The following is a 16,501-nucleotide window of genomic DNA, read 5'->3' on the forward strand; positions in this document are numbered from 1 at the left end:
GCCAATCCTGATGGAAGTTCTCTCGGCTAACAGGTAAGCAGTATTCCTACAAAGAACCAAGACAACCAGATTACTTATTTTGCAAGTATACATGTCACGATAAGGTGATGTTTGTGTGGAATTAAAAAAAAAACACCACTCCGAACCACCGCCGTGCCATAATTTGTGTTGACTGCAGGGCCGTAATTTTTTGCCCAAGATTCCGTGTGGCTGCATATTATAACCTGGCAAGCACTTGTTGTCACTGAACCTCAAGTGTGCTCCAGTGATAGTCGGTGATATATATATATAATGATGATACTAAAAAAATTAGGAGCGAAGAGTAAATATACTGCCTCTGTCCGACGAGCGCGGTAAATGCTTAAATCTAGAAATGCTGAAGCAGGCCAACGATTCATTATCACAAACGTTTGGTGATTGTTACCTAAAGTAACGTAACTACAACGTAACTGCCTTGTCCGACTGGTCTGTTAATTATAACGAGGTGGCCGTAATATTGTAGCAGAATGCGCAACGCCCAAGCGAAAATCAAGCCCTACTACAGCCAATAATGCTGAGCAGGCACTAGTATGCTGCAGTGTTTTCAGAATAAATGCATGTGAAGCAGTAAGACGCCACTTATCGAAGAGCAGCTAGCAATCGCGCCGTAGCGCCGCTGCCGAAATGGCGCGCGCGTGTGGGTCTGTGTACGGGGATGAGTAACGGGGCTGGAGTGGGCGACAACGAACAAAGGAAATGCGGAAGCAGAGTCTGCTTGTTGGTTTATGTGTGTACCGGCAAGATGTGTCTTGCATATACGTTTACAACCCATGAACGCTATTTTTTTCGCGCAGTGCACGTACGTGCTTTTCGCTGGTAGATTGTTTATAAAACGCCCATTAATCTTCGGCATAAATGGTTTTGTGTCTAATAAGAAACAGTTAAGGCAGTACCTAATATTAACATAAGGTATAAAATCCCCCAATGCTGGTTGCCTAATTCAAAAATATTTTGATGGAACCCACTAGTCGACGTCAGTCACTGCTTTGGGGTTCTCTGTCGTGTACAAAGCAAATTTAAGGTCCAAGCTAATTGAACCAACAGCACGGGAAATTATTTAAACAAACTTCCAGTCATGTGCGAAAATTAAACTGCAAGCTAAATTGCCGCAAAGGCAACCGTGCGATCGTTCGCAATGCTTCCGACAAACCGCGGGGCCGAAGGGTGTCCTCCTTTGACGTCATGACGGGCGCAACCAATCAGGGGCGTCAAAAGACGAAAAGCGCGCGTTTTTGAAACGGGGCCGCGCTTTTTGCAAGATAAATGCCACTTGGACTCATGTACGATAAATTTCAATGTGATATTCGGAATCAGCTCGCGAGAAACTATATAACTGTTAATCTAACTCAAGTTTTTTGGAAAGCGCTTCAGCTTCCCTTTAAGGATTGGTTTGCAGGGCGGGAAAACGAAATGTAAAATCCCCATAAAGACATCTTGCTGCTAGAAAAACGCTACCTTTTGCGCACTGCTTGCCACAAATGGGACTCCGTTTTCTAAATTGATGATTACCAATTCGGTTGTGTTTTAAGAGGTGTTACAAAAGGCGAAAGTAGCAACTGGTTCTGATAAAAAGCGATTAGAAAAGTTCCCTCAGCTTCCTCGCAATTCTCATACTTACTACGCTAACTAGTTTATATCGATATAAATGGGAATCAATAAGCTCACATGACGCATTGTTTCCGTGTTTGCGCTTGTGTCGCGCGGTGGTGTAGCCCCGAGCTAGCACATCGAGATGGCTACGTTCCGCTGTCTCACCCTTCGAAAGACGCTCCTAACGGGCGGGCTACAGCGGCGGCGTCCGCCGCTCTAGCCCTGCCGTGGCCGAAGCTGCTGCTGCGTGCGGGACTCCGCCCCCGCGAATTCCAGGCAACGGCTGGAAGAATGTCTGGTTTCATTCCTTCTAGAGCCACGTGTGTGAATTCGCATGGGCAATTGTTGTGGGTGTCATTTATAGATTTGCTTTCCAACCACATTCACAGTGTGGATTGGAGCCAATTTTTTTCCAACCCAACCTTGCGCGGAAGTTTAGGCCTTCGTGCCTGCCACTTTATTAACACGTCCGGCCTGATTAGAATAACGCTTGAACGGCATTTTGCTCGTATGGCTAACACACTTGCACATCATTCAGCGCGGAGGGAGTCTCAGGCGCATTTAAGGCAGGGTGTAATTATATTACATACAGTACCAGCGTTCTTTCAGTTGAGAATACAGGTTGCATTGGCTTCTACGAAAGCAAATTGATAAAAAATAGGCTAGAAACTGCGTCGAACAGAGGCGAAATAAAACCAAACGCCAACACAAATGATGACGGCATGAGCCCTTCCAGCCACAATGGGAACGAAATCAAGAAAAAAAAATCTCCCATCTCCACGCCGTGAACGATGCCGAGGGTACGAAGCACTGGGACGCAAGTTGTGTATTGCCTGTGCGATGAGCGTCACCGTCCGTGCGGGCTGATGCAGTATGAGTTATAAATGATTCTGCGGTGCAGTAAATGCAGTGTACATGACAAGCGCCACACGAAAGAAAATTTGCGTCCCAGTACTTCGCACCCTGGGCATCGTTCACGGCTTGGAGATGTGATATATTTTTTTTTTTGGTTAGTATCCTTTTAGGTGGCTTGGCTCGCATATTTATCGATTATAATGCTACGCGCACGGACGCCAACGGACGCCAACGGACATTGCGAGGTCGCTGTACACTTCGGTACCTATTTTCTATTCAAATTTCCGCCTGGCGGCGAATTCCAGTGGTGGCGTATTGTATTCCTTGCGTGTTTTTACGGGAGTCGGTGGTTCAAATCTTGCCAGTGCTAGGTTCCTTTTTTTTTTTTCTGCGACTCCGTTTGAGCCGTTCGTCCATAATGCTGTGCACGCCACATGACGGACATTGTGCTTCGAACGTAAAAGACGGTCACTCTCCCAACCGACGACGCGAGCAGTACGGAGGCGGGATAATTGAATTGCACAAACATCCATTGCATTCATCAAGGGAGGACCTGGAGGAGGAGGGGATAGGGTGGGTTGTTTCAAGGCACAGAGGAGCGTCTCCTATATTACAGGGACAGCACAATACTGTCGTCTCCGATCATCCACAGGGTAGCAATTGCTACACGCGGCGGATTTTTTTGGTGGCGGTTCTTGTAAACATTCCGTATCTTTTGGTCTTTTTTCCGTCTAGGTCTCAATTCAATAAGGTTTCCTGATAAACAAATGACAAAGAGAGAAAGCGTTTTATTGAGGTTTAGTGGCCCATGGCGCGGTTGTGGCCGCTAGCTTGTCCAGCTAGGTGATGTCGGCAGCCCTGATGACCTTGGTGGTTTGTACTTGTAAGTCTGAGCTTCGCACTGCTCACGACAGAGAGTTAAGGGGAAAGGATCTTTAGGACATCCCCAGAGGATGTGCGGAGGGGTGTTGCGGGAGTCAGATGCAGGGCGATCTCGGGAATGTATAATGAACTGTGGAGTCGGTATAGTATACAGCGGTATTAGGGAATATAATCGTATGAAGGGGGACGACTCCCCTGAGTCTTCTGAAAGCTACTTTAAAACACAATGGGGTGACTTTGTACCTGCAAGGTATATCTTAAATTAGATGTTCCTTCTCTACAAGGATTTAGGGTTCGACAGGTTGGAAATAACTTAAGGGAATCTCGTAGAAATACTAGCGCTAAGATGAATGCCGCTTAGATGTACTCTTTCTCCGACGCTATAGCTTTGTGCGGAACGTATAGCAAGTGCAGAGAAATGCCTTGTTTTGTGTACAGAAGGACATCTGTGTACAGAAGGACATCTGGCGGTGGCAGGCTGACCTGGTCATTCCCGATGGCGCGTGGGATGCGTTCAAGCTACGAAGCCCCGCTTGCGGGCAAGGACGCGTGGTAATAATGTGGAATTACTTATGCTAATGGATTTTGCATCAGCGCCTGATGCCTGTGCTGCTTACACGACACGATTAAAAAAATCGAGCAGCGCCAGAATGCCAGCTATAGTTGCGTGAGAAGCAGATAAGGGGCTTCTGTATCTGTACTAAAGACGGTGAGACCGCCGCTGATCCTTGACTGTGAGCCAAGGTGAAAAAGCGAGCATTATCTGCAGTTTCAACGAATTCGTGCCAAGGGTACGAAATGTGGAGCACGGACATGAGAACGAGGTAGATTTAAAAAAATGGGACGGCGTGTACATGTATGTTGTCGCATTTAGACGTCGGTAAGTTAAAGGGAAGCTGAAGCGCTTTCCATAAAAATTGAGTTAGATTAACAGTTCTATAGTTTCTTGCGCGCTGATTCCGAATATCACATTGAAATTCATCGTACATGAGTCCAAGTGGCATTTATCTTGCAAAAAGCGCGGCCCCGTTTGAAAGACGCGCGCTTTTCGTCTTTTGACGCCCCTGATTGGTTGCGCCCGTCATGACGTCAAAGGAGGACACCCTTCGGCCGCGCGGGTTGTCGGAAGCATTGCGAACAATCGCACGGTTGCCTTTGCGGCAATTTAGCTTGCAGTTTAATTTTCGCACATGACTGGAAGTTTGTTTTATAATTTCCCGTGCTGTTGGTTCAATTATCTTGGAGCTTAAATTTGCTTTAAACGACAGAGAACCCCAAAGCAGTGACTGTGACGTCGACTAGTGGGTTCCATCAAAATATTTTTGAATTAGGCAACCAGAATAGGGGGATTTTATACCTTATGTTAATACTAGGTACTGCCTTAACTGTTTCTTATTATGCACAAAACCATTTATGCCGAAGATTAATGGGCGTTTTATAAACAATCTACCAGCGAAAAGCACGTACGTGCACTGCGCGAAAAAATAGCGTTCATGCGCTGTAAACGTATATGCGAGACACATCTTGCCATCTCGTACACGCATAAACCAACAAGCAGACTTTGCTTCTGAATTTCCTTTGTTCGTTGTCGCCCACCCCAGCCCCGTTACTCATCCCCGTACACAGACCTACACGCGCGCGCCATTTCGGCAGCGGCGCTACGGGGCCTCCGCGATTGCTAGCTGCACTTCGATGAGTGGCGTCTTACTGCTTCACATGCATTTATTCTAAAAACACTGCAGCATACTAGTGCTTGCTAAGCATTATTGGCTGTAGTAGGGCTTGATTTTGGCTTGTGCGTTGCGCATTCTGCTACAATATTACGGCCACCTCGTTATAATTAACAGACCAGTCGGACAAGGCAGTTACGTTGTAGTTACGTTACTTTAGGTAACAATCACCAAACGTTTGTGATAATGAATCGTTGACCTGTTTCAGCATTTCTAGATTTAAGCATTTACCGCGCTAGTCGGACAGAGGCCGTATATTTACTCTTCGCTCCTAATTTTTTTAGTATCATCGTTATATATATCACCGACTGTCACTGGAGCACACTTGAGGTTCAGTGACAACAAGTGCTTGCCAGGTTATAATATGCAGCCACACCAAGTCTTGGGCAAAAAAATTAGGCCCCCGCAGTCAACACAAATTATGGCACGGTGGTGGTTCGGAGTGGTGTTTTTTTTTTTAATTCCAGACAAACATCGCCTTATCGTGACATGTATACTTGCAAAATAAGTAATCTGGTTGTCTTGGTTCTTTTACTTTGTAGGAATACTGTTTACCTCTTAGCCGGGAGAGAACTTCTATCAGGATTGGCCCCTTGTTTTAGTTTCGCCAAAAAATTGTTTTTTTGAACACTGTCCTGAGCCCATAGGGAAAGAAAACCGACGCGTTTAACGAAACAAGTATTTCCTGAACAAATGTGACTTGGTTTCTGGAATGGAACGAAACATCCCCGGCCAAAATACAGCAGTATTCCCCATCCTTCTTAAATCTAGAATCTAATGTGAACATTCACGTCCGTCGCATCAAAAAAAAAAAACGCATTGGAGCGGTTTACAAAGTATTTAACGTAGTGTAGCATATTCTCTGTCAAGCACAGCCACCTCGGCTGTCGCTTCCGTATGTTATCAAGCATCCCGGCGTGGCATTATTCTGCTTAGGAATACGACATGATAACGTATGCCTCGTTTGGCGTTCGTGCATACTTTTTGAACACGAAAATTGTACAAATGAGTGCTATCAACCACAACAACAAGTATAATTCGCAAGGAAACACGGCGAAAAGAGCATGGCCGAGGCGGCCGATCCGGCCGGAAGTCCAGGTATGACGTTTTTCAGCCGGTTTTCGCCCGCGCTCTTCGGTCTTCCGGCATCGCGCGGCGAGATGGGGGCGGGGCATCGGGCCACTTTTGTTTGCTCATTGCGCCGCTTCTATTGCATGTATTGCGAAAATATTTCGTACACATGAACTATTCAATGTGTACTTGCTGCTAGTCAACTTTTCTTTTAATTCTAAAACCGCTTCACCTTCCCTTTAACAAAAAGCCGTTCTGTGTGAAATGCGGCGAAATTTATATAGTCTGCAAATTAGTGGGCTGCCATCGGGTGTGCTAAGTCGCCATGCTTTCGAATTCGGGCCTTGTAAGTACACCTAATTGCATCGAAGGTTTTTTTTTTTTTTTTTTAACCCGTCTTTAACGACCAGATTAAGACATTGATTTTGCTGCAACCAATTTATGCCCGTCACAAGCTTTGCTTATATATGGCGACAGTCACGCAATGCATATTTTTTGTTTTTTTATTGTTTGGCGATGTGATAGCCGATGAAAACTGAGAAGGCAGTTATAAAACAGAACGCCCACACCAAAACCCTCGAAAGTTATTTCACGCATTCCTTCGCAATCATGAGTGGTCCATGAAAGACACTTGTTAATGCGACTGAAAATTCCCAGTCCGTGTTCTTTTTTAACGCTTCAGGGATATTGAGGATTCACTGGATTTTGCCTGCTCACAGCGCTTGCGCCTTTGAGCTCGTTTGCGCAGCTGCACTGGCGACTGTGCAAGGAGAGGTGCGACGACACGCGGATTTCAAAATGTTACGATGCTCTCTCCTGCGAGCGTTCCGACGTCCCCCTGTCCCGTCAATGTACTTTACACCGCACGTCAAAGGGATGGAAACGTGGACGGAAGAGCGCTTTTATAGGCTTAGGCTACTTAAGCCCAGAATTTTTTTTCTGTCTGTATGTCTGTCTGCCTGTGACTCGATTCAGCCAGCCAGCCAAAGTGGGACAAATCTAAACGTCTGACTCCGGTTTATATTTCCATACTTTTTTCATACTTGTCAACATTGTTGAACAAGAACAAGACATTACGCAAATATGACAGAGAACTTATCCACAAGGGTATTTACACTGTTCCTTTTCCGAAATGAAATGCTACATCCCCTGCACAAAAAAAAAAAAGCACACTGTCGCCTGCTGTCGCTAGCGCCACTATAGCTTTTGGCGTCATTTTAAGAAATCAAGCGGCAACAGCTACGAAAGGTTCCACTGGACAGGTTCCACGTTCTGCTTCGAACGCACGTAGACTAAGGAAACGTCGAAGTAGGGCGACTTGATTCACGCGCGTCTCCGCCGTACGGCAGCGCTGGCATCGAAGCACCCGGCCTGGAGCAGTGAAATGCGGTAAATTTAAATGGACTTGAGCAAACCTTTAAGTTTTTATCTTGAGAGGAGCGCGACGCAGGAACATGAGAGGTGAGCGGGAAAGGGAAGGGGGGCATTTACTTGCAAAAGTCGACGAAGACTATCGTCTTTTGTGGACATTTGCAACGAAAGGAGCAGATACGCGGCCAATTTTTAGAACGCGTTTCAAGGGTTGCTTATCCCTAATCTGCGCCATTCTTGCGCACAAACCTCCCAGCTTCTTGCAAGCTCAAAACATGACGTTCTGCGCGTCTGCGCGTCCTTTCTGCGCAGAACGTCAAAAGATGACGTTCTGCGCGTCTTTTCAGGCGGTGACAGATAATGCAGGCAAGGGAATAATGCCACTTTTCCTGTGCTGATAATAATGCACTGTGGCTGCATCCAGGCCACGTTTTGCTATTCTCGGTTCAATCGTTTCAGCGATCATTTGGAAGCAGCATCGAGCGCGGATCCAGGCGCACCCCGCCTATTTTTTGTGGCAAAAAATTTATCGTAAAGGTTTTCCAGCCAGCGCAGATGAAAAACCGCCGAGGCTGTAGGTATAACAAAGGGCAGAATTAAGCGCTTGCTTAATCCACCGTGAAATCCTATTGACATAGGCAGAGATATCCTTCCTGGACAGCCGGCGTTTGTAACAAAGTGGAGAAACTTCCGGGGATTATTTTTTCGTGTACCCGCCACGGTGGCTCAGTGGCTAAGGCGTTGCGCTGCTGAGCACGAGGTCGCGGGTTCGATTCCCGGCCGCGGCGGCCGCTTTTCTGATGGAGGCGAAAAGCAAAAACGCCCGTGTGACGAGATTTCGGCGCACGATAAAGATCCCCAGGTGGTCAAAATTAATCCGGAGCCCTCCACTACGGCGCGCCTCATCGCCTGCGTTGCGTCGGCGCGTTAAACCCCTCAATCAATCAATCAAATCAATCAATTCTTCTTTCGTCTGTGTCTCTCTGTGTGTGCGTGTGTTCGCGGGCGCGATTTTTATATGCTTTACGTTTCGTCTAAATGTTCCCGAATAATTCCTGATGCGAGACACCGACTGTCTCTAGACAGCGCCTAGTTTTTACCGCATCCCTTATTTTACGCTGTGTCGTAACTGTGGCGCAATCATGATGCCTGGCCCTAAGAAACTGGAGGCAGCGTGCGTGCATTTGCGGAATCTATGAAAAGACAGCAAGTGGCCGCAGTTCTCACATCAGGGATTCAGCTACCGGTAGGACTGTACTCGCGGAGACCTTGCACTCCGCGGGTGCAGAGATAACACTAAATTGAGAGGGGCTGCACAGAACGCCCACCTAGTTATAAAGACGCCCAGAGACGGCGGTTAAGCAACCATAGAAGACATAAAAAAAAAACAGCTTCTTTCCGTCAATCGCAGCGTTGAGGCAATCCGCGCTGACCTTCGCTTCGCCGTGTCGGTGTGGAAACACTGCGCGGCGCATGCTAAACATGTCATAACCAGCACGCACAAAACAAACTTTTTTTTGCCTAGTTGCTATAAGGTATTGGAAATGTGTTTTTCCCCACCACGTCACGCAAGGGATCGTTGTGAGCTCAGCGAAGGTTCGTCTCGGCAATGCTTGCTGCGTTTAGTTTCCCAGGCACACGGTTTTGGCGGAAGTAGACAGTTTTGATCTTCAATGGGCAGAAATTCAGTCGCCGGCCAGGGAAGAGTGGAGCTCGAGATTATCATCTATGATAAACTGCAACGATGAGTAAGGAAAGAAGCCATCCAGTTTTAGATGCAGAGCATCTGATTCACTCGCCTTGTCCCTCCGGCGTCGTCGTCGTCGTTGTCGTCGGCGTTGTCCACCCCTCCCCCATTCTCCTCGCCGTGCCAGCTGCGCTCTCCGCCGCTCACCCCCTCTCCTCTCTGATAGCGAACACTCTCTCGCGAGGGGCATTGGATTGGATTCGATTGGATTGGATTGGATTGGATTTGGATTGGATTGGATTAAAGTGGATTGTGTTGGATTGTGTTGCGTCATAGCCGCAACACGTTGCGTCATAGCCGCGGCAGACGCGCTGGAGCCGGCGCATGTGCAGTACTCTCTTCCGCGGTTTCCTCTCCTTCGGGCGCGCTGCGCATATAACCGGTGTGCCGTTCTCCGGCGAAGCAACATTCACGCTTGGCTCAAACACCTAGAGTCCACGCCGCTTTACAAGTACGCCAACGTCGTCATCGACTGGGACCGGCTTACGCAGCCCCCTCAACGTTATGCGCGCTATAAAACGCGGTCCCTTCGCCGCTCCGCCTATGCGTCGCATCTACACAGGGGTTCCCGCGAGGGGAGGTTTTGTGCTTGTTCCTTCCAGTCACTCTTAATAAAATGGCTGGTAAAAAGGTGGTAGCGGGTTGCATGTACTAACTACTTACAAACTTTACTACCCGGCCGAACGGTACGTAGGTCCTGCACTAAGCACTAACCACGAACACCAAATGCTATCTCTGCTAGTCTCGACCATGCGCTTAGCAGCTGTTGCTTGTTTGATACTAACATTCATTGATAGTAACAAAAGTCTATGACGTATTGAACATAACTACAGATCCTTTCCCACTCCACCCTACGATAAAAATGTTTTTGCAATTCCACATGCTAATTTGTATATGCTCACACTAAAATGCATGATTCTACAATGCTCGTGAAAATATTTGATTTTTGCGACAGGCCTACCGACTCTATCAGTACTTTCAACTTCTGAATATGGAAACAAAAAAAGCAGATGTAGTTTCAAGTACTGCGCTCTCACCGTGCATACCCGTTGGTTTTCTTGCTCAATTTATATGTTGTCTGAGTGTTATAAGTGCCTGTTGAATGTGTTTCTATGTCCTTCGTGCTCAGCCGATCCAGACTGTCACGCGTAGTGTTTTACAAGGTCATGCGTAGTCACTTAGTAAAAGCGCTAAGTACCTAGCGGATGCTGTGACAAGTAACTGGTTAGTGTTCTGTTAGTCAACGCACCACCTTTTTTTTTATGAGTGTCCATTCAAAAGCCATGATTAAGCAGGTCTTCCGTTCTTGCGTTGCTGGAAAAGAAATTTGCATGACCGCGTGCTTAGTAATATTCCTAAGCCATAAGCGGATGAGCCACACCTCCCCCATTCACTCTAATGCAGGGCAGGCGAATGACGACTCTAAGAACCGCGTTCCATAAAAACGTTAAGACTCGATAAGGAAAAAGTCCGAGCAACGTTGGATCTGCTTGCCGCTTCCATAGGTGCTCTCATTTGGTGTACGTTAATAAGGGCCCGAGGGTGGAACGCGTTGGACGCTTCCTAGAAGCAATTTTGCCTATTCACTCGCTAAGCCGTCGACGACATACTAATGCAACGAAAAAAAGGCGGAATAAGAAAAAGCATCCATGCACACAGATATTGCAAGGTGCATTAAACACCAGCCTAAATGTCTCTTATCTACCTGAACTTCTGGCGATGTGCCCAACTAAGCTGACGTGCGTGGCATAAGGGGTCTGAATGCTATTGAAGTTGTTTCGCGGAAAGGACGGGTTACATTAACGGAGTAGTTTTGTGCCGTCTTCCGGCTGCTCTTAAGATACGTAAGACTTCTTTGCGTAACCATGCTTGCATTTCTATCAGCATGCAGGCATGCTTGGGTGGACTTCAGCTGTACACGGCAAAACTGGTGTGCGAGCTGTCGCGCGCTTATTAGTTGTTGCGCTTCAATATTGCTTGCAGACAGCTGCTGCACGGTAAATGGGGGAGGGGGGGGGCGAGATTGTTTAAGTCGATTTTTTCTTTTGCAGGGCCGACTCCTGTCAAAACAATCTTGCGGACCTGCTCCTTCGCGAAACCTGCGAACTAAAATATTAGCATCACGGAATTATAAACCTCACGAACCTTGCACAAACTGCGTAACGTTGAACCGTGTTATCTTTTGGTTATTCCTTCATTCGGAGCGTGTCCCTCTCCTTCCACACCAGAACATTCATGCCCCTTAAACTAACAAAGATCTCTCTATTCGATTCGCGCTATCTGTTCGATTAGATATGTCCCCAAAAATCACTTCAAAGGCAACACAGAACACCTTATTCTCGCCACATTATCGCAGATTTTGATACGCGCACAACCTTTCGAAAGATTAGCAATAAAGGAGGGTGCCACCACACCGGGCTACTGCTGTCGATGTTCACTTTGTCAGTACCAACACCGTGGTCAAGACGCTGTTTTGGCTACTACTGCGCGGGTTTACCGCAAGTTTTGATTAATTTAGGGATACGAGAGTATCCCCTAGGGTCTGGTACCAATGTTTCAATGTGACAGAAGTCAAACTTTTGGGACGCATCAATACACTGGTCTGCTTTCATTGAAAAAATCCCGGGACATCTCCACTAACGTGAAACCCAAGGAGGGGCGAAGCATGCAGTGTATAAGTGTATTCTTGGCACCTTGGTGGATTTGCCCACGTAGATGAAACCACTGGGTGTAGAGGTATACAGCAGCTTTGCTGTAAAAGTCCCGTATCTTTGAAGCCCGAAAGTTCTAGCGCGAGGCGTTAGAAAACGGGTGTCCCTGTGTGTTGTTTGAGTACGCGTTTTTCGCCACGGAGAGGAAACGTAGCTCGAGGCGTTGGAAAACGAGGGTATCCGGCCTTTAGTGCCGTGACTACAGCACACGACGACGACGATGACAGGAGACTCCTACAGTTCGAGCCCCTAAGGTGTTGGCCCTTAACATGTATTTCCACGGACTCGTCGCTCCTGAATTCTTGAGTGCGCAGCGTTCCTTTGCTTCTGAACTTCGACAATCTTGCTTACTATTTCTCGACCGTTGTAGAATTGACTTTTTATATCATTTATGTTTAAAAATGCATAAAAAACAACTCCAAGCTTCAGCGAAACAAACCTTATTATGCACGTTCACCATTTTAATGCATCAGCATAAGCATGCCCATTAAACGAATAAGGGAGCGTTCCCGTTGTCTGCAGCAGCCAATGGGCATCTAAAGTCCCTTTGGTGGCGACGCGTCGTGTGGCTCTATCGACCATGCGTCAGGAAGGAAATAGCAAAAGAAAGGAAAATTAGCAAAGTTTTCAAGTTAACTCCAAGCAAGAAAAAATGGCGCAGCCTGCCCTAGTCCTGAAAGGCTGGAGAAACGGAATGCTGGTGGACCCTCTCCCTTCGCTGGAGACCAGCCTGTTGCACCTCACAGGAATTTCCGACGTGGCCGCTGAAAGGTCTACATAACTGACAGGCCCGGATCGTTTCGTCCGCAGGCATTCGCATCTCTCCCAAAGTGGTCATCGGCCAAGTCCAAAGCCAATGCCCGCCTTACGAACCCAAATGAAATGGTGTCCTCCCTGAATGCGATGATAGCTCAATCGATCAAATGCCGGTTACGGGGGGACCCAGGCTCAATTCCGACCACGGGAAGCGTTGTTCTCCCTCCTTTTCATTTGGCTGCACTGGGTATTATTCCCTGCCGCTGCTAAACCGGTATCCCTCGGGCATTTGGGGTGGTCCAGTTGCTAGGTGGCCGGTTTTCCAACGTAAAGGTGCGGGTCGGATTCCCGGGACCTTTTAGGTGCGGAGTACTTTAGGACCCCACAGTGTCCGTCCGCGTCCGTGCGCATAGCATTTACAATCGCGAAAAATCCCACAGGCACCGACAGGATTCGAGCCTGTGCCTGGTAGATCAGATAGAGTTAATGTCAGTCGTCTTACCCGTTGGGCTACGACCGTGAGTTAGTACCCGAGTGCCAAACGGATTATCCCTCGCCTGTAACGGTGCGGAGTAGCTTAGGACCTCCCAATGTCCGTCCGCGTCCATCCGTGCGCACACCCCCATCAAGCGGAAATAAGCGAAATTCGATTTGAGCCGTGAGTTGCAGTTTCATTGAGGGAATAATCAAGGTGCAACTCACGGCTCAAATCGAATGACGGTCGGGGCGCAAATCGGATGTTACTCGGGGCGCAACTTGGATGTAATTTACAGTCCCCGTACTCCGCACCCTCGCCATCATCCACGGAGCAGACATGCTGCCATTCCTCTAAGCATTTTCTTTTAGGATTCAATTTTTTCGTGCTACGGACGAAAAGAGCTTGGCCTAAACTGTTATGCTTGTAATAAAACGTCCATACCGAAGTCGCCTTGCACAGCCATTTTCCGAGCGTGTTTTCTCTCTTCTTCCTGTGTCCAGATTCCTACGCTACCTGTTCTGGAGGACTCCCGCGCCACCCAACCGGCTGCGCGAAGTCCTTCTGAACTTCTCCGTCGAGCTGCACAAACAACAGCTGCTCCAGCAGGAGGGCCTCTCACACGAGAACGTGCTCAGCGCGCCGTTCGCCCTCGCTCTGGCCCTAACCACCGCCCACGCCGGCAGCGGCCAGGCCACGGCGGCGCAGATCGCCAAGGCTCTGCACTTGCCGGAGGAACTCATCGAGGAGGTGAGTCCACTCCTTCAGATATCGCTGGCGGTAGCGGTCGGAAGTTAGTTCCTAGCAGCTTTTATTGGACGGAAGGCCGACTACAATGAGGGGGTGGTTGGGGTTTCGGGGAAAGGAAAATATAGCGTGGAATCAGTTCCACTTCTTAGTTGCAGACAGCGGTAGTCGTCCATAAAGTTGACCCTGCACTTCGCCCACTGCTCCCTCCCGCATCGCCTGGAGAGCGAGAAACAGAGGCAGTGACCCAAAGTAGCGTCATATTCGGAAGACTTCCAGTGACATGCGCCACCGCTTCGCTGTGTCCTAATTTCCAGGCAAAGTTCCGAAGTAAGCGGGCATGTAATCAGCACTCTATTAATATTTATTGTCTAGAGTTGCGTCCGCATCAATTTTTAACCATAACGCTCTGTTTTTAGTGAATCCCTAAAGCGACCGCTACATACCAGATATTTCCTACCCGAGCGCCCATGGCTACTACGTTGCCTTCACTAGTCGGGGCCGGCCGTGCCGTTAACAAGAAAGGAAGCAAGCTGGAAAGCATGAAGCGTTTTCTGCAAGCGGAAGCGCTCCGCACACACGGCGCGGTCATGCATGCCCGTACAGCTACGAAGCGGCTCGAGCCGCGCATGAAGCGGCAGCAACCCTCTTCGCTGCAGTCCAGAATCAAGGCGATCGCGAAAAGCAAGATAAACGTGCAAGAGAGTGGATGATTGTGTGGTTAAAAAAATGTGCTGAGGATTGTCATCCGAGTTTATTTTGAAAGAGATGATGGAATTAGTACGGCGATGCGAAGTGCCGACAGCACGCGAGGCTCGTCGACGGGAGCAAATGCACCTGCCCGAGCACGAGATGCGGCGAGAGGCCAATGGATGGCGCTACGGGCGCGCAAGTATGAACGCCGCGCCGATCGCTAAAATGACTATCAAAGTGACAATGAAGTTCCACATGAGTGAAAGTGGATGACAGTGCGGGAAAAACTGTTAAAGATTGTCATTTGAAATTGTAAAGAATGCAACGACGAAATATCTGCCTTGGTGCTATGCCTAAAGTTCCGAACATTTGAGCTGTTGGAAAGACTCTCTTCTATAACTCGTCTTGCGCTAGCGTGTTTTGCTTGGGTTCCCCTACCTTTTGGGGGGGCCACCAAAGTTCAGTTCCCTTATTCTATAACTGCGTATGCGCAGCAATGCTACGCTCCGCTGACCGGCCGTGCAGCGACCCGGCACCAGCACCTCCGCCCGACGCGGCGACCGGCAGCGGCTGCATCGCTCGCTGCTGCGTGCGCACATCGCAAGCCGCTGCACAAAGCTTGTTACTGCCTGCACGAATGTGAAAGCAAAGTTACACATGCGAGGAAAGTGATAATGGTGTGTTGAAAAAATGGTGCTAGTAATTGTGACTAGCGCTGATCGTGAAAGCAGCGAACCAATATCTGCGCAACTTCTCTGCATCCGAGAAACAGAAGTCGGCCATGAGCCGTCGAGGGGAGAACCCGTTTATAGAGCTCGCCCCGAGCGAACTTGCTGCGTTTATGCTTCCCTCATGCTGTCCTATTCTAAGGAAAGATTGTGTAAGGCTTCTATTCACCACAGGACTTTCTGGTCAGCATCTGAAAGTGAACAGAATGAGCTCTTCTGGCCAAGCTCCCCGCAGGGGGCACCTTGTGTACTCAAGGTGTTTTGGTGAGTAGCGCCACCACGGGCCCGAGCTCCGCAGGGGTGCCTACTGCCGTAGGCACTTGGTGACTTGCAACACCACGGACCCGAGCACACGTGGGTCGGACCCACCCACGCCCCGGCTGTGCGTGGCTGAGCCGTGTCCGGGGAAAAGGGAATCCTGGTGGCTGAGCCAAAGCCGGGGTTGTTTTGGACCTTCATGGCCCCCCGGTCGAGGCAACACACCACTTTGGCCCCTGCTTCTCACAGACGGTGCCCCCGGTCTGACCCGGCCGGGGGGAACCAGCCAGTCGCCTTTTCCTGCCTCCCTCTCAGCTCTTTCACCTTCCTGTCTTCTTTTCTACCCCTATCCTGTCATCTCTTCTTTTCCTCATTTCCACACATTTCCAGGCGGCGAGGGTTAACCCTGGGTAAGGAATCAACCTTGAGGACTTAAACAGGGTCATAGAAGCTATTTATGGCTAACGCGCATCTAGCGCGTTCCCAGGTTGGGCTCGGTGGTGGGCGGCCAGCATAGCTGCTGAATTGATTTCACTTGTTATGACAACAAGATTTTCTGCATCCCATGATCGTCCTCCAAAACGGGGACGCAACAAAGCAGTCCAGCAGTTTTTCACTCCAAAAAAGTCAGAAAATTTCCTAAAGTTCCACGCCATGCACTGTGAAAAAGAAGGCTTGTCAATGAGACGTCTGTCACCATTCTTGGTAGCCAAAGTTCTAACGAATGAGCTAGGCGGCGGTTATAAAGTACGCAAGTTGGGAAGCGGTGACCTTCTCCTAGAAGTACAAGATGCAGCTCAGTGTGCCAAGTTGACGAAAATAACCACTGTTGGCGACAATCCTGTGAG

General features: G+C 48.6%; 1 protein-coding gene across 1 annotated transcript in view; it reads left to right on the forward strand.

Moving 5' to 3' along the window:
• Window positions 1-16,501, forward strand: part of LOC144150045 (iris-like) — a 45,028-nt gene that overhangs the window by 19,679 nt on the left and 8,848 nt on the right. The window contains exon 2 of the mRNA XM_077681844.1: window positions 13,731-13,977. Coding sequence (XP_077537970.1) covers window positions 13,731-13,977 — 247 coding nt within the window. The remainder of the gene's footprint in view (window positions 1-13,730; window positions 13,978-16,501) is intronic.

Source organism: Haemaphysalis longicornis, unplaced genomic scaffold (genome assembly GCF_048455015.1).
Source record: "Haemaphysalis longicornis isolate Haplotype H1 unplaced genomic scaffold, Haemaphysalis longicornis Haplotype H1 scaffold_8, whole genome shotgun sequence".
Classification (NCBI taxonomy): Eukaryota; Metazoa; Arthropoda; class Arachnida; order Ixodida; family Ixodidae; genus Haemaphysalis; species Haemaphysalis longicornis.